We start from the raw sequence: 27,707 nt of genomic DNA on the forward strand, positions 1-27,707 counted from the left end.
AATTCTTTGGTGTGCTCTGTACTGTTACAGGGGAGTAAAAAAAAAAAAAAAAAAAAAAAAAAAAAAAAAAAAAAAAAGGGGGGAAAAAGGGTGATGTCAGAAAATAAATTAATTTGACTGTACAAAATAATCGCGTTCACATACACGTTATTAACAATGACAAGACGACATCCACCATTCACGGCACACAAAACACATTTCCACAAGCCCTGGGGGAGGGGAGGGAGGCTGCCGCTTCTTCTCTCAGGGTCTCTGAGGAGGAATTAGTGCTCTTTACTTCATTTGCGCCCCGCTCCTGACTCAAGGGCTCTAGGCCGGGGTGTCCCCCTTGTCCCGCAGCCCTGGGCTGCAGGGCTGGGTTGGTGGCAGCTTTGGGGAGGTTGGCACCCCGAGCCCAGCCTGGGCACCCACCCCTGGCTTCCATCCCAGCAGCTCTGGTCCCCACCTCCCAGGTGACTCTGCCGGGCCACTTCAGGGGGGTGGTGAAAAGCACGCAGGCATGAGCTCGGTTGGAGATGAAATAATATACATAAAAATAATAATAAAAAATAATCACTCTATGCCTGCCCCCTACTCCGGGACTCGTCAGGCCGGGGGGCTGCTCCCCCTCCCAACCCCCCAGGGGGTTGAAGGGAACATGAGGCAAAGTCTTCGTCTGAGAGACGAACTTGAAAAAAAAAATAATTATCAGAGTAATAAAAACACCAACCCCAAGGGAAGCAAAATTCGCAGAGTTTTCTTGTGGGTTTTTTAGGGAACAAAATTCAAAAATGTATCACAGTATCACAGTTGTCAAATAGCAGCGTGTTTCTTTTATTGTCTGGCTACGTTCTAGGAGCCATACAAGTACAAACCGTGGAGGAGTGAAAAAGGAGTCCTGCGTCTTTTGTCTTTCCTTTCGTAAATCGTTTGCACAATGTTACGGCTAAGGGTGAAAGACAGGCTGGAGAGAAAATGCCGGGTGCAGGTGGGACCCCCCCGACTCGGGAGAGAAACCCTCAATTACAAAGGAGCTGAACTGCAAGAGGGGTGGGGAAATGCATTTATTTTATTTTATTTTAAGGAATGCACAACCTGTCCTTGACTAGCCGGAGCTTTAGCAGGTGCTGCTTTACAGTCAAGAGGCTGCTGCTGACCTGGGGCTTTACCCAGGCCAAAGAAGAGCCTCTGGGGTGGCAGCTGAGGTACCTAAGAGCCATTCCAGAGCTCGCCTGGGTTCTGCCTGTTTGCAGCCTTCGCCAGCTTAATCTTGTTAAGAGCAATGGGCATGGGCAGAGTGGAAGATGGGCATCTCCATTGACACCGTCCCCCTGCAAAATTGTGCGGCTCGGGTGACTGGGACAGCCCAGCCTGGCGTTATTAATACTTTTATTTACCAAAAAAAAAAAAAAAAAAAAAAAAAAAAAAAAAAAAAAAAAAAAAAAAAAAGGTCCGAGTCTCTTTAATTAAATTAGTTACCATACAAACACCATAGGGTTTCGTACATGGAATAAATAGCGCGAGTCAAACCTGATGGCACTTCCACGGCAGCCCCCCATGCCAGGTGGCTGCCTCTGCGGCCCGGGCCAGTGCGGTGGGGCCGGGGCCACCGGCAGCTTGGCACGGCTGGGCACGGCCCTAGGGAGCAGTTCTGCCTCCCGAGGTCCTGTGGGGCTCATCCTCCTCGGATGCCGGGGAGGTGTCGCGGCTGGAGGGGGTGCGGGGCCGGCGGGGAGCCCCCCCGGCCTGGCAGACGTACCACTCGCTGAGGTTGGTGACCGGCGGGGAGAGCGCGGCCCGGCGGCCGCGGGGCGGCTCGGCGGCCGGCTCGGCCTCGGGGGGCAGGGGGCCGTCGGGGGGCCCCGCCGCCGCGTAGCCCTGGGAGCCCGGCGGCGGGGAGGGCGGCGGGGACTTGCAGTGGATCTTCATGTGCTTCCGCAGGGAGCTGGGGTGCGTGTAGGACTTGTCGCAGCCGCGGATCTTGCAGTAGTAGGGCTTGTCCGAGGTGTGGACGTGGGAATGCTTCTTGCGGTCGCTGCTGTTGGCGAACTTCCTCTCGCAGCCGTCGAACTCGCACTTGAAGGGCTTCTCCCCTGCGGGGACACAGGGGACACGCGGCACGGTTACCGGCCCTGCCTCAGCCCGCCCGCCGCACCGCAGCCCCTCCGCAGCGCGGCCTCCGGGGGCGAGCGGCAAGGGCAAACCTTCCCCTTCCCTCCTTTCCTCCCCTTCCCCTTCTTTCCTCCCCCTTCGCCACAGTCGTGACATGCCCGAGGTTTCCGACTTTTTCCCCATGTTTTGCCGCCTGTCACACGTCGCTGGCAGCCCTCAGGCCCCGAGTCCCGGGCTGGCGGCGGCAGGGCCCCCCCGGCCTTGTTTGCCCTCTGCGGCGCTCCCCTCGCACACGAGAAACCTTCATTACCGCTCTAATGACCGAGCCCAAACAAAACCTCTCAATGCCTTTGCCTGCGAGGGCTGGCGTTTGCCGGCAGCCTGGCTCGCCTGGCACATCTCCTGCGTAATCCTTTCCCAATGGGCACTGCGCTGAAGGAATAATTAGTTTGGGGAAAATAAAAGTAACACCTGTTTAAGCATCCCGACACAAAGGAGGGAGCACCGCGCAGCCCGGACGGGGAATCTGCAGGTTAGGGGGACCAGCCCAGACATCGGAGATGAGGGCAGCATAGCTGGTTACCCTGGGCAAATTTGGGTCTAAACGTGTGCGGATGATCTACTTTGAAGAGTTTTTTAAATCCCAGTTAAAGGGATTGTGAAAATCCGCCCGGGGCGGTTAGCCTGGCGTACCTTTCTCACACACGCTCGTCTCCTGCAGCATACCCTGGAATACATACGTTCTGCTGCTCATAAGCATGTCCTTCCCCATAGCTCCCGAGCAGACCCTTCCTCATAGATCCTGAATAGGACTGGGTAAATGCCTCTTGAGACACCAGAGGAAAAAAGAAAAAAGTGCCAGATCCCTGTACAGAATCTTCTTACAGCGAGTTTTTCTCACTCTGCTACACGTGAGTCCAGCACAGACAGACCTGCACTGATAATCTTTGTCATTACTATCGTGACTCTTGAGTCGCTTTAGACATGGCTGATGTGTATTTTCAGATGTGATTTGCTCTGAGGGCTCAGAAATAATGACCCAGCAGCTTTCTCGGTGGACATTTTCTCCTTACTAGCAAGCGATTTTTACTGCTCCTCCCCTTTGTAAGATCGTGTCGCGTTTATTATTTATTAAAATAATAATGAAAATAAGAAAAGTATTTTTATTTTTAGAAGCAATTTCTTGGCTGTTACTATAGAAACATACACCTCCACAGCCTATTTATGCATCAATTTGTTCAATTAAAATCGACTCACCTACCACCAATGTGGTAGCGCTAGAAAGTGCAAAGTTTATGAAAAAAAAAAAAAAAAAAAAAAAAAAAAAAAAAAAGGAGAAAAATAATTAAAATTGTGCCTGGTGGGTTTTAAGTGCATGAAAACCTCTGCACACCCCCAAAACAAGCTGCCAGTCACTTCGTTTGTTCATTAATTACTATTAATTTTTCTGGGAAAACAAAGCAAATCTACTGGAGGTTTTGGGCAGTTTCTAACTGTGTTGCCCCAAGGATGAAGGCTCACACATTCTGCTGCTGGCCGTGACCTGCAGAGCCCGAAGCGCAGCCCCCTGAGAAATGCTCCAAACTGCTGGACCAAACCGTGCCCACTCTTTCAGGGGTTTAGGGAAGTGTTTTTCCACTGGGGTTCACGCGTGGGCACCCTCCCCAGACTCCCGATCGCGACGATCAAATTCCCCATAAGTCCAGGACTGGCGAAGGTCCCCGTGTGTCCCCGTTACGCTGACGAGGGCATCACGTCAGAGTTTAACCATTTGTAGGTGGTTTTAACCCACGGAAGGGGGCGAGATGCCAGGCGCCGTCCCCTGACTCCTCCTGGCAGTAGCAGTGCGGGTGGCGGGGAGGGGCACAGATGGGGCTTTTTTTGGAGGTCACTTTTTTTGGAGGTCACTTTTTTTGGAGGGTCTAGAAATCGCTGGAAGGAAGCCTGACCGTCCTGAGCATCGTCCTTGGCGAGGAAAAAGCAAAACTGCAGAAGGGACTAGGTCCCCATTCCCCCTAGAACGCACCGGTTTTGGGAACAGTGATTTGTCCCCAGAATAGGGCAGTAGCTACAGAGCTTGCTATGCAGCCCCCCCGGCGGATGCTTCTGAAGAAAAAGAAAAGGAAAAAAAAAAAAAAAGGAGAAAAAGGTCCCAAACAAACGCTTCCTGAATTACTGAAATACTCTTCTTCTTCCAGAAGGATTACCAGAAACATGCAAAACCGCCTACTTATCCCCCGCCCCCCCCGGGCGTGCCAAATGCCCATAATATACGAATAGTTTGTAAATCTCTCCTGCTCCCAGGCTGCACATGACTAAGTTAAAGCTGAAGTGGCAAAATGACAGTAATTAATCTGATAGGAACGGGGAGAAAGTTTAGGATCCCTTGTCCACTCGAAGGCATGGGGAGAAATACGTAGGGAAATACTCCTGTCGCCTTTGCCCTCCCATGGGCCGAGCTGTCATTCGAGGTGGGCTATTGCCCCCCACCCCGAGGGCTGCTTTGGTGCAACAACCCCTTCTGCGTGGATAGAGCCTTTCTTCGTGGGCTCACGCACAGACATCCTCCCGGGACTACAGGTAGCCCCAAGCTGAAAACGCCAAATTTTCATTGCAAGAAGCCGTGTCCCTCACATTGCCTCGAGGCGATGCTCGACCTCATCTAAGAACTACGAGCTGCGCCTGACACTCATTTGGGCTTTGGTGGGGGGCTCTTTTTCCCGGCTGACTCTCTCTGCCTCCACGCAAGCCTCTCCCGGATTTCTTCCCACTTCCCTCCCGCCTGCCCCTTGGAGCTGAGATGGGTAAGGAATTGAGGAGCCCAGAAAAGTCCGCGGTGAACTTCAGTTTTTCACATAGATGAAAAAACCGCGGGCCTCCAGCTAACTCATTCCACGGTGTCGTTAACACGACAACAAAAAGCGTCAGCCCTTACCTCCTCCTCTCCCACAGAGAAATCTCCTCCCCACACCCCATCCCCGGCTCGGGGTGTAGAGCACTAGGCACCCTCAGGGCTCCGCTGCTACGTATGGGCTCGTGCCTGACATATTCTGGAGATAAAAATCTATAATCCTTTCAGCCATGGGCCATTTGGTTTTACATCGGAACAACACGTTGTACGGTCGCCGCTTTTCTCTTCCCGAGCAGCAAACAATAAATCAAGAAAGCAATTATGGCAACTCCACTTCCTTAAGTATCCTCCAAGGAATAATATTTGTCTGCCACTATAAATCCCGGCTTCATTCGTTTTCGGCAGCGTTTTACACCCAGATGGAAATGCGTATTTCGGGAGTGGCGAGGAATGAGGAGAAAGTGGGGGAAAAAACCCAAACCAAAGCAAACAAAAAAAAAAAAAATCAAAACCAAACCCAGAGAAATAAAATACTGAAAGGCTCAAAGACACCCCAAGCCCTTCCAGGGGCCCCCGCCTGTCCCCCGAGGCATGCCCCGGGGGTGCCGCTCCCTCCTCCCGTACCCCGCCGAGCACTCGGGGTGACTTTGAAGTTTGCTTCTCAGATCCACAAAGGGAGGGAAGCGTCCTCCGGTGAGAGCCTTCCCCCGCCTCGCACCCTGCTTCCCGACTCCGCGGGTACTGCCGCAGGCAGGAGCAGCCCAGGCAGCACCAGAAGCCTCGGCACCGGCGTCAGTCCGCTAGCCCAGCGGTACGGGCAGCGCAGGCAGTGCCCTCAGCATCCCCCGTGGTTCCGCAATATCGGTAGCCCCGGCCGCGGGGCACACCCGGCAGCATCGTTGGTCCCGGCAGTAGGGACAGTCCCGGAACGGGGGTAGCCCCAGGAGCGCTGGTCACAGGGGCAGTCCGGTAGTCCCGGTAGTACCGGCAGACCCGAGCACCGCCACCGCCGCCCGCAGCGCAGGGGAACTGCGCCCCCAAGAGCCCCCGCGGCCCCATCTCCGTCGGGCCAAGCGTCACCCGCCCGGCTCCGTCCCCGCCGACAGAAGCGGCAGGAAGAGCAGAACCGCCGTCCTTCGGCGTGGCGGGGGGAAGTGGCAGAGCACAGCGCTTCCCAGACGCGGGTGAGCCCCCCGGGGTGCCCCGGACAAGGGCGGCGGGAGCAGGGAAGGGCGAACGCTCATCCTCTCCTCGCTCTTCCGCAGGGGCTGTTGCTCATCTTCCCCCGGCTCTGCGTTATTTATTAATCGGTGTATTTATCCGGTGCTGCCGGGATGCGGGGAGGTGGGTAGCGGAGGGGGTGGGAAGGGGGGGCTGAAGGGGGGGGACGCGACACGTGTGTGCAGGACAGAGGGGCCGGGTGCGTGTACGTAGCTGTGTGTGCGTGGCCCGTGTGCTGCCGAATTACTTATTCATGAAAAAGTCACATGTTCGGCGGTGCGTAGGAGAGGAGGAAAAGAGGAGGAAAGGGATGCTTGGGTGGTGTGAAGAACAACCCACCTGTATGAGTCCGCTTGTGGATCTTGAGGTTTTCGGAGCGAGCGAAGACCTTCCCGCAGCCGGGGAAGGGGCAAGGGAAGGGTTTCTCTCCCGTGTGTACTCGGATGTGGTTGATGAGTTTGTATTTCGCTTTGAAGGGCTTGCCTTCGCGGGGACACTCCTCCCAGTAGCACACGTGGCTGCTCTGCTCGGGCCCACCGACGTGCTCCACGGTGACATGGCTCACCAGCTCCTGCATCGTGCTGAAAGTTTTGGAGCAAGGCTTCCTACCGCCCGGTGGCGGCGGAGGAGGTGGAGGAGGCGGCTCCCGGTCGATCCACTTGCAGATCAGCTCTTGCTTGATGGGCTGTCGCATGTATCGCAGGAAGGCCCCAGCCGCCGCCGCCGCCGCCGCGGCCCCGACGTGGGCATGGTGGTGGTGGTGGTGATGGTGGTGGTGGTGGGGATGGGGGTGGTGCGGGTGCCCGTGGCCGGCAGCCGCCAGGTTGAGGTTGACGGAGCCGTAGCCTTGCAACGCCGAGGAGGAGGAGGAGGAGGAGGAGGAGGAGGAGGAGGAGGCGGCGGCCCCGTAGTGCGCCTCAGAGCGCCCGTAGAGCTCCCCGGCGGCGGCCCCCAGCCCCAGACGCATCTGCCCGTTGAGCGGCGGGTGGCGGCCGGCGGGCGCGCCCTGCTCGCCGGGCGGCGGCGGCGGGAAGGCGGCGTGCGCCCCGTCGGTCGCGCCGTAGGTGCCGGCGGCCGAGATGAAGACGCCGTGCGGTGGCGGGTGCGGAAGGTGGGGGGAGCCGGCGGCCGGGTGCTGCTCGCCCAGCGCCCCGTGCACGGCGGCGGCGGCGGGCAGCTCCCGCCGCAGGAGAAAGTCCCGGCCCGCCGCCTCCCCCGACGGGTATCCCGGGAGGGCGGCGGCGGGCGGCGCGTAGGCGGCGGCGGTGGTGGCTGCGGCGGCGGTGGCTGCGGCGGCGGCGGCGGTGGTGATGGTGGCGGCGGGCGCGGCGAAGGCGGCGGCGGTGAGCGCCTCGGGCGTGAGCTTGAGGGCGGCGGGCTGCGCCATGTGCTCGGGTCCGAGCGGCGTGAGGGCGCCGCCGGGGTCGCCGCCCGAGTCCCCGGGGTGGAGGTGGGCCGCGTGGTGGGGGTGGACGTGGTGGTTCCCCAGCCCCGGGAAGCCTGTCATGTTCTGGTGAGGATGGGGCTGAGCCGCTGCCAAATCCGCTAATCTCAGTGTCGGGTTCCTCTTGCTCAAAGGGGGCTCCATAACGACACAGCCGAGCCCATCTACGCTCGCTGTTGTTATTTTTTTCCCTTTACCCGCCTTCAAAAACATGTATATATTAAGCGGCTCTTTAACTTCTTTTGTCTGCGCTCCGAGCCCCGCGCATCCCTGGCCCCGCTCTGCCCGCCCGCGATTGGCAGAGCCCTCACCACACTTCGGCGGCGCGCTGGGGAATACGGCTCGGACACCGCGCCGGAGGGATTGGACGGATGGCGATGATTGGCAGCGGCCGGGGCCGCGCGATTGGCTCCCTTTCAGGCCGCCGGCGCAGCGGGGATCCGCCCCCGCCGCCCCCCCGGGCCCCCCGCGCCGCCCCCCGAAGTTGCACTTGCAAAACTTCGCGCGGGGCCCGACGGGGCGCACCCGGCGCCTCCCCCGCCGCCCCCCGCCGGCAGCACCGGGCAGCACCGGGCAGCAGCTGCCTCTGCTCCCCAGGCACCGGACGGGGCGCCCTGCTCAGGTGCTCCGCCGTGTTTACGTTTGCGGGGCCGTGGGGTTTCTTTCCTCGCCTGGCGGCAGCCCACGCGCACGCCTGCTGCCCGGCTCTGCGCTCGGTTTCCTTTTTTATTTTTTTGGAGGGCCACGTTCATTCATGGATGAGGCGGGAAAGCACTCCCTCATGCAACAATGCGCGCAGCCCCACACCCACGCGAGGCCGAGCCTGTGTGTACTCATGCCCAAGGCACCACTAGGAGAAGGCGGCCAAAGTTTCCCTGAAAAGAAGACGGCGGGGGTTGGGATTCCTTTCCTTTAGAAAATAAACGAGTAAGCGGGGAGGGGAGGAGGAAGGGGGGCAAGTGGCACATGATAGAGCCAAGTTTTGGGAGCCTGCGCTCGCTGCCGCTTTGGGGCTTCCTCCCCCCGCAGCGGCTTTCCGGGGCATCCCGTGGGGAGAGCCACCCCACGCCCCTCGGCGGTCCTCCAGCCGTACTCCATGGAAGCTGCATCCCCTTCAGCCCTAACTCAGCAGCGGCGAAATAGAGATGAAACCCCCGCAGTGATACTGGCCCCGAGCATAGATGCTCCTCGACTCTTTAGGATGTCGGAAGGTGGGTTGGGAAATGAGGGTCTCCGGCCGGTGTGTGTTGGCCCTGAGCCGCTGCCCCAGACGAAAAGGCAGGAAAAGTGGGAGCTCTCCTGAAAGGGGGCAGAGGTAGAGGACGGGCGGGGACAGTGATAGGACCGCCCCTGGGGTGCGGGGTGTGCTGGTCCTCGAAAGCGAAGCTCTTTGTGGAGCGCCGAAACTGGCCCTTCGGTACAAAGGATGCTGCCCTTTGAGGGGGTTGACTGGGCAAGGCCGGGATTTCCCTGCGAGCCAAAAGGGGAAAGGAGCACTGTCGTGACTTTTCTGTGGGAGGAGAAGTAGCTTTCACTGATATGTCATCTGCCTCCTTTAGGCTGTTGGTCCCCCTGGGAATGCCTTGAGCTCCTGCGCTCCTGGAAAGTGCAGGCAAGCTGGCTGCACTTCCCTGCCTGCGGGGCAGCCAGGGACACTTCTCCGCCTCTCCAGGAGAGGAAACGGGGCGGGGGACGCCAGCGGACCCACACGCACCTCCGGCTCTCCCCGGCCACATAATCCCCTTGACGAAACTACATCTGTGCGTCTTGGCCGCTTCCCTGTGCCAAGCCACGTTCAAAGGAAGCCCCGTGCTGGTCCGGCATTTCCTGGGCCAGGCTCCAGGCTCCCCCTCCTCTGCTTCTCCTGCCGCTACTCGCGGAGGGAAACTCGCAGGATTTGGCCCACGGCTGCCAAAAGCGGGGTGAGAGGCTCTAGGGGGAGCTCAAGGGGGAGAGAGACCCGCCGGTTCCCTCCCTTCTCTCCCCCCACCGGAGACGAGCCAATGCTCCCGGTTCGTGTGGCCGCCGTGGGGGTTTCAGTGATGCTGCAAGGCAAGGAATGGGAATAAATGATCCCCGGGTTTTAAAAGCGGCTGCTCGATGGTTTTATTGCACAGTAAAAACTTCACGCAACGTAGCCATACGTCTGTGCGGGTGTTTATATACACGTATTTTCTACATGTCCATCCAAATAGTGCCCTCCCTCCTCCCCAGATTCTGGGTGCATCTCTGGAGCAAGGTCCAGAGATGGAATGGTTTGATGGGAGATGCTGTGAAGGCGAACAACAAGTATCACAGCTCCGCGGAACCTTCTGCATGCCTTCTTGTTCCTGTCCTGTTAAACGCAGGTGATGTGTATCTGTCATCGATTTAATATGTCTTAATTCTAATATATACCCCGATCAATTTCTTTTTATGAGAGGCTATAAAAAAATTGAATTATTTTATAGCTGGCTAATAGGCAGCTGACCTGTGACTGTGGGGAGGGAGGGGTTGATGGAGACTCACGTGGAAATTCGCTCATTTTTAGGACTGGCTGCAAACGCCGGGCAGAGAAGGTGGCTGTCCGCGCAGGGACAATTTTGGACGCTGCCAGCTCCAAAAGAGCCATGAAGAATTTAAAGCCCGTTAACTCACCGAAACCAGCTCAGGCCCAGGCTGCCGCTGCCCCCGGGCTGCCGCAGAGGAAAAGCGTGCTGTGCTACCCCACAGCCCCCCACAACACCGACAGCGCCCGTCGGGGGTCGGAACGCGCCCTGCTCCCCCGGCGGAGCCGGCTGCAGAGCCCTCCCTCTGTGCTCCGCTCGCCGGCAGCCCTGCCAAGGGACATCGGGGGAGGCTGCAGAGGCGGGGTGAAAGCCTGGAAGCCTTCAAATTTATTTCGTAAAGCTTCCTCTATAAACTGAGCTCGGGCTTTAGGAGGTGTTTAACCGTAAAACGCTGTGCTGTGAGCTGCATTATGTAAATGTATGCTAATGATCATGAACACCATTTACAAACAATCGTCTTTAATGCACGTCTTATTGATAGTTAGGGAGCGGGGAGCAATATTTTATAAGGTGTGAAACATTCTTCTGGGGAACCATTAGAAAGGGAGCGCGACTGCCGCTTTCCCCGGGAAGACCTGCAAGACTCCCCAAAAACGCTAGAAAAGCCTACCCTCCTCCCGACCCGTCTCGGGTGGCTTTCTGCGCTCGTGGGGCTGCTCTGCGGCGCGGGTCCCTCCCCGAACATGGGCCATCGGAGGTGGAGTCCGCCCGTGGCAGGAGGGAGCGCCCCGAGTCACAGCCCCGTGGAGACCCGCCCGGGCGGGACGGAGCCATGGTACCCCGCTCACTGTCCCTGCTGGGGGATAGCACGGAGGGGTCGGGACCTCGGCCGAGAGGCACGAAAGGGAAAGAGAGTAGCGATATGACAGTGAGACTCCCCATCCCTTCTTTATGGAGGGGCTCAGCGGATGGATAACATACACTCTTAAAAACTAAACTTCTATGCCAAATGTCGTCGCTCCGTGCGTCCAGGCGGCAACCTGGAGCTGACACAAGGATCCGGGGCTAGGGGCTGTCGGGGCAGGGAGTCGCAGCACCTTTGGGACAGGGATTTACCAGCATAAGTTTCGGAGCTGTCGTGTTCAGTGCACGCATCGCCAGGGAAAGAGGGGCCATCCCCTTTGGGGTTTGCTCAGTTACCGACAAAATAAGGGAAAAAAAATTCCTTCTTTCTATCATCTATCTATCTATCTATCTATCTATCTATCTATCTATCTATCTATCTATCTATCCATCTATCTATCCATCTATATATCTGTCTATCTATCCATATATAGAAAGAAGGAAAGAGGTAAGGAGAGAGGCGGTCTCAGGAAACCCAGGCCAAATTTTGCTCTGCTCTCTCTCTCTTTCCCACTTCCCCTCTCTCTGAACGTCACCGTTGGAAGAAGCTGTTGAGATAAATCAAATAGTGACACTTTGACGGCTTTACTTGTATAAGCAATATGGTTACCATATGGCATTGTTATTTATGAATGACAGCATAAATTGTATTACAAAGTCCATCGTGCTTTATTGGGACGCTTCTCCCCTGCCTCTAACGTTTATATGGGCATCTCCAGATGGAAAAAGGTGCATCTAATAAAACCCGGCAGCGCTGCGGCAGACCCGTTTTGGGGGGCGTTGTGCCGGGTCTGTGCTGCCTGCAGAATGAGCGGCGCAGTGGGGCAGGGCCCGCAAAATACGCGGCACTGCGCGTCCTTCAGCCGCAGCTGGGCAGGGCAGGGCAGAGGCACCGGCTGCCGCTCGGCCGAGGTTCCCGTCCTGGAAAAAAGTGCTACACTGCTCCTGGCCTCCGCCGTCTCACGGCATTACCGCCGAGAGAGGGGTTTTATAAATATAAAAGTGCAACTGAATGAACAATAAATATTAATGGCACGAAAGTGAGGTGCTCCTTCCTTCTGTCCCTGCCTAGTGTATTTTCTTTCCTTTTTTTTTTTTTCTTTCTCCTCTTTTTTTTTTTTTAATTTAAAAAAAGTGTTTAAAAGTTACAGCTTTGGCTGAGATTTTCATTATTTCCCCTATTTCTTTTACACTACTCTGCCGGTAGAGCCTGACAAAGAACTTTTGTCTCGAAGTGTGTGTTTTACAGAGGGAGGCTAGAGGACAACACATGTGGTCTTCACGGGTCATAGGTCGAAAGGCCTAGAAGTGGCTCGGATCGGCACCATCAAAGGTAACCTGCAACTTAATATCCTGTTGATGAGCTTGTTGAATTTATGAGTGTCTGTGATACAGACAACGGTGCAAGTGATGCTGCTAAACTGGCCTCTTCTCACCAGGCTACGGGCCGGCCACACTCTCCCTCCTCGTCCCCTTGCTGCGTTGGAAGGCTGAATTTTGGTGGAAGGACACCCTCTTCCCCCTTTCTCTCTCCCTCTCGCATGCACACACCCGTCTCCGGTGGGTCCTTCCGCCTCTTTTTCCCGAGTAGGCCGTCGCCAGCCCCATCCTCCCATGGGCAGAGCCCCCGGCCCCACCGCAGCCTGCGCCCCCACTGTAGCACCCATGGCTGCCAGGGAGGGGGGCATGGAGAAAGGGGGCGCGGAGCCTCCCCAGAGGGCGGTGACACCTCTCGGGAAAAGGGTTAGAAGGAGAAGACGATATATACAGTTCAGGGGAAACAAGAAATTGCTCTCCCCTCGTCCCGCCTTTCCCCCTCCACACCCCTCTCCAGCTCCCTTCGCATCACCAGCCCGTAAGAACAAGAGAAAAGCAGTTTTAAAGCGAATTAAGGAAAACTTACAAAGACGGGAAAGCTTTCCTGGGGAAGCTGACGTTTGCTCTGTAGGTCTGGCACCTCCAGAAACCTGTTGAAAAACTTCTTTCAATAAAACAGTTTACCACCGACTTCGGGTGACCACTTGCTTTCCTCCCCGAAAGCTGCCATGAGCCGCAGGCTGTGTTCGTGGCGGTGGCCCGACAAGAGAGTGCGGGGCTGGCTGCCGGTGCCTCTGCCCCCCTCCCTTCTTCCCTTCCTCCCTCGCTCCCTTCCCTTGTTACCCTGTGACATCGGGGAAAAGGGTTTTGCGGTTCAGAGGCAAATAAAGCACTTCTTAGGAGGGACGGCGACGTGACTTTGAACTTGGATCAGCTCCTCTGTTTCCTGCAGAGAGAGTAGGGCTGGAGCCCTGAAAGAATAGCAGAGAGCGGCCAGCCAGCGGGGGCTCCGGATGGAATTCACTGCGTCCCCCCGAAAGAGCCCCGATGCCGGCACCGCTGAGCAGGCAGAGCGAGGGGCGAGGGGAGGGAAGGCAGGAAATGCAGAAAAATAAGGTAAGGAGAAGAAAGAAAAAGGAGACAAAATGATAAAGGAAGTGAAAAAAATTAATAACAGAGAAAGGAAAAGGAAGGAAGGAAGGAAGGAAGGAAGGAAGGAAGGAAGGAAGGAAGGAAGGAAGGAAGAAAAAGAAAAAGAAAGAAAGAAAGAAAGAAAGAAAGAAAGAAAGAAAGAAAGAAAGAAAGAAAGAAAGAAAGAAAGAAAGAAAGAAAGAAAGAAAGAAAGAAAGAAAAGGAAATCCAGAAGGTAGATATTTGTATGAATATTCACCTTTGCTATTATTTTTTCCCCAAAACTGTTTTGAACTGCCAATTTTCTTGCACATATTTATTCTTTTTCTAATCTTAGATGTAGTAAATTCTTTTAAATCTGGGGAGGGGGGCGGGGGGGAGTGTATGCGAACGTCTAGTTTTCTGTGTGTTTTTTTTCATTAATCTGGAGGCAGACGATGCAGGAGACCAAGCTTTCCTCTTCAGCTTGGGCTCTCAAAATCCCCAGCAACGGTGAAGGACTGCGCTCAGACCTCCGTCTAGAAATCTTTTCAGAGAAGGAAAATAGAATTTGTTCGCGGTCTGTTCCTGGGAGCCTGGGGGGTCAGGACAAGGACAGCATATGCTCCCAAGCTACAGCCTGGAAAGGCAAGATCTGGGGAGCAGACACTCCTGCCTGCAAAGGCAGGACAGAAATGACAGCGAGCAAAGAGAAAAAGGCTGTTGGCATCAGAGGTGCAGCTCTGCATTAATATTCGGTTTACCTCCTATTGCCCATTTCCGATTAGAAGGAATCCCACTTCTTCCCAATTTAAATCCTCGCCTTGTTCAAAGACTAATGTCCGGTACCGGCACATTTCAAACACTTTCGGACAGTCTTGGAAATATTTTAACCATTTAGTGACAATGATGGGAAAGACCTTTTTTGGTAGGCAGTGTTACCTTTGCCTTCCTTCCTTCCTTCCTGCTTTCCATCCATCCATCCATCCATCCATCCATCCATCCATCCATCCATCCATCCATCCATCATCTCTCTCTGTAAAGCTCTCGCTAGGACGTTGTGGGTCCAGGTTTGAGCCTGCCTGTGTCTGATGTGGGATTTAATGCCATGAGGAGTCATAGGAAGAATGTCGAAGGGAGAATTTTAAAATGAGCCCCCGAACCACACAAACCCTTATATTTTGGGATGCTTCTCTGCCAAGCAGAGAACTGATGGGTACAGAAACGCAAGGTTTTGTGCAGGGCAGTTAAGACGGCAAATGTTATGCCAGGCTTTGATTTTTACAAAGCCTTATTTATTGGTGTGCTGCTGGCCTCGAGATGATTATTTTTCAGCCACTACAAAACAAACCGATTCAGGGGCCAGACGTGTATTTACTGGAGGGGGAGGGGAAGGGGACTTGTTTGCTCTGTGTGTGTGTGTGTGTGTGTGTGTGTGTGTGTGTGTGTCGGCTTTATGCTTTTTATTCCTGCCATGTAAGAATCCGGTTTCCAAATAACAATGGCAGGGTGGGGTTTTGGGTAGGGATTTTTTTTTCGGGTTTGTTTTTGTTTCTTTATTCAAGAAAGAGAAAAGAAAAGGAAAACTCCTAAAGCATCTGCTCTCAGATACACATTCACAACACATGCAGATCGCAGATCGACTTCTCTGCTCCCACATAAGTGGTTTAAAAGCCCAAACAGCCAGGGCGACGGTTCCGTCTTATGTTTTAATTTTTATTTGATTTGGGTTTTTTGGTCCCAGCCACCCTCGCCCCGTCAACGTGACTTTTATTTGATTCCCTCCTTGCTCCCTTTATCGATCACGGGCTTCATGTGCTTTAGCCGAAATGAGGAAAGGGGCTGAGGGGGTTATATTTTAAGCCCCTCGCTTTGTTTGTTTGCCTCCCGAGGCAGGATCACATGCCAAAGCGTACATCGATATTTTCCGAGATCGGCGCGCCTCTCCCCGCGCCACCCCTTCCCCTCGCCGCGGGGGAGACGGGTGGGGGTGGGGAGTGACTCCCCCAAAAAATCAAGAAGCCACCGACAGTGCGGGGTTGAAGGCGGCCACCGGCGCCGAGCGGGCCCGTGCGGTGCGGGGCCGGGCGGGGGCCAGGCGGGGGGGGAAGCGGAGCGGAGCGGCGGCGGCCCCGCGCCCGGGCGGGCGGGCGGCGGCAGCCCGGAGGCGGAGGCTGTAGCGGGGAGGCGGCAGCGGCGGCAGCGTCCCCGGAGCGGCGCGGACCATGCTGCTGGACGCCGGCCCGCAGTTCCCGGCCCTCGGAGTGGGCACCTTCGCCCGGCACCACCACTCGGCCGCGGCGGAGATGCAGGACCGGGAGCTGAGCCTGGCGGCGCAGAACAGCTTCGTGGACTCGGCGGCGGCGCACATGGGCGCCTTCAAGCTCAACGCCGGCGCCCACGACCTCTCCCCCGGGCAGAGCTCGGCGTTCACCTCGCAGGCGCCCGGTTACCCTGCCGCCGCCCTGGGCCCCCACGCCGCTCATGTCGGCTCCTACTCCGGGGCGCCCTTCAACTCTACCCGGGACTTCTTGTTTCGCAGCCGGGGCTTCGGGGACTCGTCGCCGGCCGGCGGACAGCACGGCATCTTCGGCCCTGCGGCCGGCAGCCTGCACCACCCGCACACGGACGCTCAGAGCCACCTCCTCTTCCCGGGCATCCACGACCAGCACGGTCCCCACGCCTCCCAAAATGTTCTCAACGGGCAGATGCGACTGGGCTTGCCGGGGGAGGTATTCGCCCGGTCGGATCAGTACCGCCAGGTTTCCAGCCCCAGGACTGACCCTTACTCGGCGGCTCAGCTGCACAACCAGTACGGCCCTATGAATATGAATATGGGCATGAACATGGCAGCCCACCACCACCACCACCCAGGTGCCTTTTTCCGCTACATGCGGCAGCAGTGCATCAAGCAAGAGCTCATCTGCAAGTGGATCGATCCCGAACAGCTGAACAACCCCAAAAAAAGTTGCAATAAAACTTTCAGCACCATGCACGAGTTGGTCACCCATGTCTCCGTGGAGCACGTTGGGGGACCCGAGCAGAGCAACCATGTCTGCTACTGGGAGGAGTGTCCCCGCGAAGGCAAACCTTTCAAAGCGAAATACAAACTGGTCAATCATATCCGAGTGCACACGGGAGAGAAACCCTTCCCCTGCCCCTTCCCTGGCTGCGGAAAAGTTTTCGCCAGATCAGAAAATCTCAAAATTCACAAAAGAACGCACACAGGTAATTCGGGTTTCTTTCGCCAGATTTCCTCCCTCTGGCCGTGCCTATATATGTGTGTATATATATATATATGTGTAAACTGATAGATACTCAGACAGAATGATGTTAAATTAGGAGAGTGATAAAATAAGCTTCCAGTTTATTTTTTTTTAACCCTCTCCATCACATGGCTGCGTTTGTTTTGGTTTCTTCCCCAGCAGCATACACCCCCCTCCATTCCAGATTTCGATGGGATATTTTACTGATTTGTTTTAAATTGGGAGTGAGAGCTGTAGATTCGTGCTGAGGTTGAGCAGAGTCTTTCCGCAGAAACGCGGAATACAGCGCTAACCAAATTTTGCCGTCTTGCTAAAATACGGGAAAACATCCGTCCGTGCGTCCATCCATCCATCCATCCATCCATCTGAAACGCCTTAGTCATTTGCTCTATGCAACGTATTTGCATAAAACTTCAGCGCTTGTGAGCATGGCTTCTATTTATGGATGCCGAGAGAAACTATATAAATACTTGCAAAATCAATCATTAGTCCTAAATCCCGTTAGAAGTGGCAAAAAGTCCCTTTCTGGGAATGTTTTCCATTAAATTTAAATGGTGTGAGCAAGGCAATAAAATTTTCTCATTTAAAAAAAATTGTTTTTAAGGTCTCACTCGATGTGATTTAAGGTGTTTTTGCAACAGTTTATTAAATTATGTAATAGGGAACAGAGGATTTGAGGTTCGGAAACTTCCACCCAAATCAGGTGGAAGAGGGTCGAGGGAGCACAGGCTTTCCTGATGGAAAATCGCCTGAGCCGAAGGGTAACAAAAATAAACGCATCCTCCCTCCTCATCTATTATTCATTTACTACTCCTGCCGGCTCAAACCGTGCCAGACTATTTCATAAAAGACGGCCAAATATTTTAGCGACTTCCACTCCAAATATTTACCCGGAGAAAGGCTAAAAATCTCGAGGCCTATTGTTTTCTCAAGTGCTAAGCCTGATGCGAGGTGCGAGACGAGCTTTAACAAGGTTTAAAATTTGAGAAATGTATTTGCATGAGATGCCCGCACTGAAGTCATTGTGTCTGAGCGGATGTCTTTAAGAAACAATTTAGGTGCTAATCGAATCTAATGTTAAATGCTTCCCCCTCCAAAGGCGGGGGAATGTGGAGTTCTCACCTCCAAAGTACTCCCCGGCATTTGGAGTCCTGGCAACCGGGCGAGAGGAATCCCTATGAAAATTAAATGAAGTATTTTACAGACGTTTAGTTTTCCCAGCGGATGTGCGTTTATCTCGAATATCCATACACGAAACAATATACCCGGCCTTAAATCTGTCGGTAATGGTTTCCAGTTTAACAGGATAGCGGATTTGGTACCGAGGCGAAACGGCTCGGTGATGCTTGTTTGGTTTGGTGTTTTTTTTTTGTTTTGTTTTGTTTTGTTTTGTTTTGTTGTTTTTTGTTTTGTTTTTTTAAATCGTCTTTCTTCTTCAATCCCTTTCGGGGTTGGCTATGTGTGTCGGCACCGGTCGAAATAAAACCAGGCAAGATGCCGGGACATCCCCGGGGTTTTGGTAGGAAAAGCAGGAGGGGGACGGGGGTTGCCTCGCTTCAGGGCAAGGCGTGAGCGATGCGGCCCTCCGGCGCTGCGGGTACCGGGACACAGCCTCCCGGCCCCTTGCTTTCGGAAACTGCTGTACGGAGCGACTGGGAGAGGAGGGCGAGGGCGGAGAAACTCGGCGCGGGGCTGTGCGGGGTTTGCGCGGGGGCGGCCGCGCTCACCCCGCTGCTGCGCCGCTCTCTTGCAGGGGAGAAGCCCTTCCAGTGCGAGTTCGAAGGCTGCGACCGGCGCTTCGCCAACAGCAGCGACCGCAAGAAGCACATGCACGTCCACACCTCGGATAAGCCCTACCTGTGCAAGATGTGCGACAAATCCTACACGCACCCCAGCTCCCTGCGGAAACACATGAAGGTACCCGGCCCCGCAGCCGGCGGCGGGAGGCGGGAGGGCGGCCGCCCCGCTCCGGGCGCCCCGACGGGGCGGCGGGCGGCGGCGGCGGCAGTGGCGGCGGCGGCGGCGGCCACAGCGGCCTTTCCTCCAACTTCAACGAGTGGTACGTGTAGGGCCCCGCCGGACTGCTCTGCACGGCCCCGCCGCGCCCTCCCCGCCCCGGCGGCGGCGGTGGCGGTGGCGGCGGGCAGGAGGGACCGAGCGAGCCCGCCGGAGACGCGCCGGGAGATGCCGCCGCACCCGCCGGCAGCGAAATGACGGCCGAGCAGGATGGGGACAGGGGGCCTTCATCTCCCCATACCCTCCCGCCTTCGCGTCTTTTTTTCTTTTTTCTTTTTTTTTTTCTATTTTTTTTTGTTGGATTTTTTCTTTTTGAAAACATTTTGAACCAGCAAAAAATTTCCAAAAACTACGTGCTGAAAAAACACAAGAGAATGAGTAAATCAACGGAGGAACGGAAAGGGGAGAAAGAGAGAGAGAAACAGAAACAGCCCCATGCTCCACCAACACATCACCCAGCTAAAAGCTTCCCAAGCCGGCGGAAAGAAACTCTCCCTCTGGAGTCTTCAGACAAAAGATCAGAGACTCAAACTCCTCTGGTCCCCGCGCCTCCCCGCCGGAGCAGCCAGCGCCCTCCCGTCCCACGAACTGTGTATATAGCGGCCCTCTCCTTCCTCCGGCGAGGTGGGGAACGAGGTTTTCCTGGATTGTCGGTGTATAGAAGTTCGTCCCGTTTGTAAACCGCGGATTGGTCCTCTTCTTCTTCTTCTTTTTTTTTTTTTTTTAATCTTTCTTTTTTCCTCCCTCTTTCTCCCTCCCCGAGAAAGTGATGGACTTGTTTTCTTCTCTCCCTGCCCACTTCCTTCTCTTCTCCTTTTTTAGTTCATCCCTTTTAAAAAAAGTAACGTGGAAGAAAAAAAATGGTTTCTTTTGTAATTGTGATATCTTGAATATTGTGTTCCTTTTTAAGAAGCAACTTGATTGTAAACTGCATTTCAACTATAGACTGGGGAAGAAATACCGTGCCAAAGTCTCCATTCTGTTACTCACAGACACACACACGAACAACAACGCTTGTGAATGTATTTTTCTGTTAGCTGGGTTTACATGTGATGTTTTAGTGCTTTTGCAAGTTCAATTTGTTAGTTCCTGTTCGGAAGATTGTGAGGAAAAATAAACGTTGTGCCGTTAGCTTTTCCGTAATAACGCCCTTCCTCCTGTAAATACCTGTTACCATATTTATCCATTTGTAATTAAATTATGGTATTAACTTGCTACAGAGGAAACAGTATTTATAAAGAATGTTTCTTAACTATAAATATGTACAATTGTGAGCATAAACTGTTTCAGATTTTTTATTTGAAGGTTTAAGTGGTTTCATCATTTCTTGTGATATGTTTTGAGAGTAATGCATACAGAAATATAATAAAACGTGTTGAAACTGCACGAGCTGTTTCCTTTTTATGCCAAAGGCTCTCTAAAACCTGCTATAAGGTATGTGATGAGCTGAGCAGCGACTGCAAAACAAATGCTTTTAAAACTTCTTCTGGTTACTGGAAGAGGAGGATTCCTTCCAGCTGGGCTCTCTTTTTTTTTTCTAAAATTCTTCTTCAAGGAAAAAAGAAAAAAGAAAAGAAAAAAGAAAAAAAAAACCCACAAAAACCCCTAAAACTTTGTGAAGCTTCTGAGCTGAAAGGAAAGGGTGAGGAAGGGTATGCATGTTCTCCATATGACTTTCAAGGCAGGATCTCCTTTAGTAAGATATTTTCGCGGTGAGAGCAAGCACATCTTCCTCCGGCTCCTGCCTTCCTCGGGCTCACCCCTCGCTCCCCTGTGCGCGTCTGGCTGGGGAGATCATTGCCCCAGAGGCTGAGAAAGAGGGGCGTTTCGGGACCGAGGTGGAGGGGCAATGACAAGGCTCTGAGCTCGGCTGCTTTGAGCCATACATGGTCCTTGCCTCCAGTGTTGTCATCTTTTTGGCAGCCTCCATACAGCCCGGGAGAGGAGAAAGTTGTGATGTCCGAGAGCTCACATTTCCCCTTCGAGTTTTTTAGCTTTCTCTTTCTCTCTTTGTCTCTATTTTTTAAAATTATATTTTTTAAAATTATATTTTACTTTATTTTAGCCCAGAGAGCGGTTTAGGTTGCCAGATATGTTCAGGGAGGGATGGAGAGCAGCCGGGCGATGACTTTCCCGGGATGCTGGCCCGGCGTTTGGCTCCAAGTGCGACGTCGGGACCCGGCCGGCGGAGCCACCGGTGCAGGGCAGCCGGACAGCAGCTCTGCGGGCACAGCCCGCCGCACCGGGACAGGCAAGGCGAGTGTGACAGCGGCAGGGAAATCGCGGAAAAAGTTCGGCCTTGTCAAGCCACCGAAATACGCCCTGCGAAGAGGCAGCGCTGAGAGCCGGGCTCCGAGCGCCCTGCGGTGGCTGCGCTGCCTTCAGCGGCAGCTTGTGCAGCCCGGGAAAGCCTCTGCTCCTCACACCCGGCCGAGCCCATCGCTCACGCCCCCCCGGGCCACTCGTCGCTTTGGGTTTTTCGTGCTTTGTGCCGTATGTTCAAATATCAATAGAGCCGTCTCCGGCCGGTGTGAGGGAGTTAGGTGAGGAGATGAGGGTATACCTACACCCAGGGGCCCTGCTCACTTCTGGGGTGAGATGAGGGTTACCTACACCCAGGGGAAGGGGAGGAGGGAGGGAAAGACACCCCCTCCCCCCTGTCCCGCAGCTGACAAGGAAGTTTAGATGTGGAGCGGATCCGGAGCTTCCTCGGCGGCCGTGCTCTTCCCAGAGCGGCCATCCCCGCGCACCCGGCAGCTCCCCGGGTAATCAAACTGCTATTAAAACATAATTTATGTTCGGTAATAATATTACGTAAAAAATATTTATTAAAATCATTGGCATATGCCGCCTGCCCCTTGGAGACATCCGTGGGAAATGCAGCTGAGAGGATCCCTCCTTGTCCTGCCGGCCTTCCCACAGCTGAAAAACCATACGGGGGTCCAGCTTCAGAGCCTGTCCCTGCCAGCCACCGTCTGCCCAAGTCCCCTCCTGGGCCCAGGGGCTCACAAGCAGCCCTGCCCAAGAGCCACCAACCCCTCTCCGCCGTCCTCCGCCCCGGTGGGCTCATCTCAGACTGGAGAGAAGCTCTCGGCAGCTGGGCTCCCCTTCTCCCTCCCCTCGGAGCAGTTCGGTCTTCGGGGGAGCCCAGGGATGATCCTTGAGGGGGCTAGGCGGCCTCCCTCTGGCCAAAGCGCAAGGACAGCCCCAGTCCCTCCGGCAGGGATGCTTTTCCTCCGGCAGGCCCAGGGACGCGGCCGTGACGGCTGTGGCAGTGAGTAAGCTCCCCCTCCTTCCCTGTCCTACCCAGGCTGGCCTTGAACTTGACCCTCGCCTTGGCGCATCCCGCCCGCAGCCCCTCTCCACCCGCCTCCCTCTTGCCCTGACCCTGGCCCGGCCCTGCCACGCTTAAAGGGGAGCGGGAAGTCATCAGGTTCAAGGGCTGGGGTTTTTTTTAGAGGGTAGAGCAGCCAATGTCCCTCTCACAGCCATGCGCGAGGGTGGCCCACTGGCCCCGAAGTCCTCCTCTTCGCCCCTCTCCTTTGTCCACCTGGACACCGTCAACCCCAAACCCCTCCCTCTCCTCAGCTTTGTCTCCTACACTGAACCTGCACTTGCCAAATCTCCCTGTCCTGGCCCTGAAGACAGCTTGGGAACCAATCTGGAGGGAGGCCTGAGGCTTCCCCAGCAGTCCCGAGCCTGCCCTGGCATTGCAGAATCCCCTCATGCCCAGCCACAGCGAGCGGGTGCCCCGGCCGCTGGCCCGCACCCCCGGCCTCCCTGGCCCGACGGCTGCCCGCTCGCCTCGGCCCCACGGCCCCGCCGTCGGTGAGCAGCGGGAGGCACGGCGCTGCCCGCTGTCGGCATCCCGTGCCCAGCTGTGGCAGACCCACTTGGCCGGCTGTCCTGCCGTGGGGTGAACCTTCCCTTATACCGTGAAAAGCAGCATGGAGGGGTGGGTTTAATTTTTTTCTTTATTAGTAATAATGAAATCCTCTCCTAACTCTTCCTGTGGATCCTCTGAAAAGACGGATTGATTTCCCTGGGAATTACTCTGTCTTCTCAAGCCAAAAAATTTGAGGATCCGTCCATAAAACACGCGGTGCTTTGCCCCCCGCACCCGCAACTGGAGGGCAGTTCAGGGCTCTGCCTTCACCTGCCCCCGCTCTGTTCCACCTGGCTTGGCTGCTCTAGCGGCTTTGGGCTCCAGCCGGTGGTGGCGGAAAAAAACCCGAACCCCAACCCAAAGGTAAACCAACCTCCCAACAAACAAACAGACGTGACAACAGCCCAGACCGAAATAGAATAAAATGCAGGAGCTCTCGCCCGAACCCGAGCGTGGAGCGGCTGCTGAGCCTGGCGGTGCCGCTGGCGCTGCCGATGCCGGCGGGGCTCCGCAGCGGGCAAGGGGCTGCCCCTGCACGGCCAACCCCCGCCGCCGGTGCCGGGGGGCAGCAGCCCGGGCTGTAGCCGCTCCCTTTGGCTCTGGCCAGACCTCCCCAAACCCGTATCAGCCTTTTAAGTTTCCCCTTTGTTTTCAGAAACTCGTACACATTTCCTGCCCGCTATGAAGGCATAGCAGGCTCCCCCAAACCTCTCCCCAGCCACAAGTGCATGCTAAACGTTCTCCCGGGCAAAGCGAGGTATGTATATTTTTCAATTTGTCATCTTCACGCATGGTTGTGAGTTTTTTTCTTTTTTTTTTTTTTTTTTTTTTTTTTTTTTTTTTTGTTTTTTTTTTTTTTTTTTTGGGGGGGGGGGGTGTTTTAAATTTCGTGGGTCGCTTTTTTTTCCTTCCTCTTTTTTTCCCCCCTCCTTTTTTTCATTCCTCTTAGGTTTTGGAATTTTTTTTCCCTATTGTTTTTGGGGTTTTTTTCCTCTTTTCCCCGAGCCAGACGACCAGGGATGGAGCTGCATATTAGCAGCAGAGCAAGCAAGAACTATTGTCCCACCCTGCAGGGCACGGTGCCCCCCTCTGTCCCAAAGTGCAAGCCTTTCCCAGTGCTTAGGGTTTCCTCACTTTTCTTTATTTCCTTTTTTTTTTTTTTTCTTTTAAAAATTTGTTTTCTGGACGGTTTCTCTGTCTTTAATACTTTTGGGAGAGAGAAAAGAAGAAAAGAAAAGAGAAGAAGGAGAAGGACAAGACGACCGGGCGAGGGAAGACCTTCGCTAGAGATTTCATGTCTTTAATAAACACTTCAAAGTGGCTGCCTAACTGCTGTCCCGAGAAAAGGAAGCGCGGCACCAAACAGACCGCGGATCCCACTTCCTCGCAGGGCGGGAAACACGAGCAGGTTCCCCCGCGTCCCTCGCCCGTGCTCCCAAGCGCTTTGCAGTGAGGAGCGCGGGGGAGCCGGCAGGGAGGAGCGGCGGGGCGCGGAGCGGGGCGCGGACTCCTCCAGCGGCCCCCTCGCCGCGCCGGAGCCCCACGCGCGGGATCAGCTGTTGCGTTCCGGAGGGGGAAGGACGCTCTTTTGGTGTTTAAAAAAAAATAAAAAATCGGCAACTGAAGCAGGGGAGGGGGGGTGGGGAGTTATTCAAGCGCCAGTAAGTGATTGAGCGGGTGTTTTACACGCGCGGCATCGCACCTCGCAGGGGGCTGGGGGCGGCCGTGGGGTCCGCGGGGGGCACCCGGAGTGACTCAGCCCCAGGCGGGCAGGGTTTCTCGCCGCGGGACGGGATCTCCCCGACACCTGTCCGCGGGGGTCCGCCGGACGCGGATGCTGGGGGGCTCTGCACAGCGCCCCGGCCGCCGCAGGTCCGTGGGTGGCCGCGGCCGGGGCGTCCCGGGGGCAGCAGGGACGGCGCTTGGCCCGGCCCGCACCCGGCCCGCGTTCCTGGCCGCGGAGCCCCCGCGGGTGTGTGCGGGCTCTGGCTGGATCTCGGTGTACAGCAGTTTGCGGTGGGGAAAGAAAAAAGAAAAAAAAAAAAAAAGAAAATGAAAAAAAGAAAAGAAAAAAAAAAGAGCAATTTTCATTCCAACTTTTTTTTCCTTCTTCTTCCTAGACTGCTAATTCCTCTGTGTGGGCAAACACCCCTTCTCCTTTGATTCTTAGCCTCAGCGCCTAGATTAAATACCGGTTTTAATGAGAGCCGTGGTTGTGGCCGCTTAAGGTGATGATAGTTATGAAGACGATCTGACCTGTTTTGATGAAGACGATCTGACCTGTAGGGAGAGAGGGAAAGGTCAGCCACATGCAGTGGCCAGATTTCTGCTTGTTCCCGGCACATGCTGCTACAATATTGATCCGCGGAGAAAGATAAACATAAAAGATAGATCGTATGTGCTGAATACTAATGAACGTGGCTTCCAGATTTTAATTGTTGTTGACTTCTTATTTCCACCGTAAACATTTGCTGACGTCCGTAGGGCAATTCCCCCAGAATTTTTTAATTTCCTTTTGCCTTATTTTATCTTATTTTGTTTATTTTAATTACCCGCCCCCCCCCCCCCCCCCCCCCATCTCTCAATGTATCTCTTAATGGAAATCTTCCCAGCAAGTTATTTTCCCTATGAGCTGAGGTGCAATCACCCAAAAGTCACGGCCAACATCTCCTTTCCAGCGAAGGAAACCGCTCCTGGAAACGGGGAAAGCTCCTCTGAAAGGCAACATCTCGACTTGGGATGCTCCTTTCGGAATCCTGCTTCATTACCCGCTCCATTCCTTTGCAGCAAAACGCTGCAGATGACACCGGAGTTGAGGGTTGATGTTTTTTTCCCCCTGGTCTCCCGGACTGGAGCGCTGCAAACCCAGCACTTAGGAAGAGAGCTCTCTTTTCAATGCCTCCCCAGTTTCCCAACTGTTACCAGACCAATACACCTAGGGGAGGCAAAGAGATGGAAACACGCCGTGTCTCGGGGAGAGAGGCATGTCAGAGGCGCATTCCCCTCGGCTGCGCAGAGGGAGTAGGCTCTTTTCCGAGGGTTTCGCTGCGATACAAAATTGTTACAAAATTGTCTTTCACTGGCCTGACTGTCTCTTTAATTTTTTTTTTCTCTTCGAGATGGTAAAAATTAGCTGTAAACCGGGTAAAGCAGTCAATGAAACAGCTATCCCCAAACACGCGTTTCAAGTTTCTGCTTCTTCGAGACTGACCGAGAGTAAGCACCATCGGCTATATAGTGGCAATTAACTATATCAGCCTCACATTTAAGAAAACGAGGGAGATATTAAACCCTTAATTCCCATCATTACAAATAATTTTCATGAACGGAACTTCTAAAAGATTTTTTCCCCCTCCCTTACACTTTCCAGTCTATTTTTTAACTCCGGAGTGATTTACTACATAAGTAATTTTAGAGGATACAGTTTACAGCTTGAGTTATTAGACTGAACACCTCTGGCTGACACCACAACACCTTTTTTTCTGCCTGCAGCTGTGAGTCACAACCCCATTTTCATACCAAACTGCTGCACATTCCTTTACAATATAGGCTTCCTTCTTGCAAAGATCAAACACTCTGCAGCCAACGTGTTTATTTTAAAATACAGGAAAATTAAAACTAAACATGGACTTTAAAGAAAAAACCAAATGCATCTTTTTTTTTTTTTTCCCTGCTGTCTCTCACACTAAAATAAATTAAAATAAAATTAAGAGGGAACGGCGTAGACTGCTCTAATAGAATAATACAGTGACAGAGCCAAAACAGTTGTTTTCAACAGGAACAGGAACAGTCCCTTCTGTTTGCTGTTATTTATTTATGCATTATTGTGGCTATGGTTTTAATTATATGTGGGAATATTAGGCCAAGATGCTGTAACCGTAGCCTCCCTTTAACACACTTTTCTTATTTGTTTAGTACCAGCGCTACAAGGCAAGAACAGGCACCATAAGGAAAATGTTTTCAATATTCTGTTTAAGAGCTTACAACAGGGAATCACGGAATTACAGGAAAACCTGCAGGCCTGCTCCGTGGAGGTGCCCGGCAGGACCAGGCAGATTTCGTGCTCCTCGGCAGGTTTCGGGGTGCGCGGAGGGGGAGGAATTGCGGGAGAGGTGCCCGGAGTAATTTTTACCTAGCAAAGCGGCGTTTTGGAAGCCTCCTTGCTGTTCAGCAGCACAGACACTAGGATGCTTCTTGGTTTTGAGCATGGTAAAGGTAGACTTAATCTCTGCTCCTTCCGGTAACCTACTGCCTACTCCTCCCCTGGGGCTACAGAGGGGGGCTTTGCTGCAAGTCCTTTTTCTTCCATCCCCTGTTTATATGTTTTGTTGTCCCCGTAGAGGAGCGCACTCGATGGTGTTAGCGTTGCCCATAAATTCCTCCTGCTCCGCGAGTCTTCCCCCACGTCACGGGAGTAATAGGTAAGGCGGGGGGAGAGGGACATACCTGCCCACATTAATTTATCTTTGGTACTCATATCGAAAAATAAATTACTTTAGAGAAGAAGAAAGAAAAAAGAAAAAAGAAAGAAAGAAAAAAGAAATAAAAAGGAAAGAGAAGGATCATTCCCTTTAGGAAATGGATAAAACAACTTCTCCTCTCATCCCTGCAAATTATCCCCGATGCTAGTGGCTCCGAAGAGCTGGGCGAAGCAAGCGACGAGCCCGCAGTGCGCTCTGGGCTGTCTTTGCGCAGCGAGGGGAAGCAGGACCAGCCCTTGCCAAGCGGGGCCGCGGCTCGTCCTCCGCCTCGCCAAGGTGGCTCCGCGGGCCGAGGGCTCTCTGACCGCCCGCCGTGCGCCCAACAGCAAAGAGCAACGCCAGGGGCTTTCCCCGCTGGAAGCCCTCCCGTACCGCAGGCACGGTCTCTGCCGTTCTGGGCCCCGCCACTCGCGCTGTCCGCAGCCGCCCGAGCGCTCTCCGAGCCGCGCTCCCGCCGCCGCAGCCGCTTTCCCCTCGCTACCTGCGCGCTCGCTGCGCGCACCGCGGGGGCGGCAGCGCCGGCACGGGCAGCAGCGGGGCGCGGAGGCTTTCCCGTCTGGGACAAACGACACCTGCTGAGGCGGACGGCTGTGGCCACCAAGCCTCATCCCCACCCTCCCACCCCCCCATCC

The 27,707-nt window shown here is 54.5% G+C and overlaps 2 protein-coding genes across 2 annotated transcripts; one reads left to right on the forward strand and one right to left on the reverse strand.

The window, feature by feature from the left end:
- Nucleotides 1-1,617: 1,617 nt before the first annotated feature.
- Nucleotides 1,618-7,820, reverse strand: ZIC5 (Zic family member 5). The gene is given in 4 exon segments (XM_041478314.1): nucleotides 1,618-2,072; nucleotides 6,503-7,400; nucleotides 7,403-7,487; nucleotides 7,489-7,820. Coding segments are annotated over 4 exon segments (1,770 nt in total).
- A 7,734-nt stretch (nucleotides 7,821-15,554) lies between these two features.
- ZIC2 (Zic family member 2) lies at nucleotides 15,555-18,761 on the forward strand. Its single transcript, XM_041478302.1, is given in 3 exon segments — nucleotides 15,555-16,654; nucleotides 18,446-18,634; nucleotides 18,637-18,761. Coding segments are annotated over 3 exon segments (1,317 nt in total). The 5' UTR covers nucleotides 15,555-15,651.
- The last annotated feature ends 8,946 nt before the right edge of the window (nucleotides 18,762-27,707 follow it).

The sequence above is a fragment of the Pyrgilauda ruficollis genome, unplaced genomic scaffold, assembly GCF_017590135.1.
Source record: "Pyrgilauda ruficollis isolate IOZ18807 unplaced genomic scaffold, ASM1759013v1 scaffold44, whole genome shotgun sequence".
Lineage (NCBI taxonomy): Eukaryota > Metazoa > Chordata > Aves > Passeriformes > Passeridae > Pyrgilauda > Pyrgilauda ruficollis.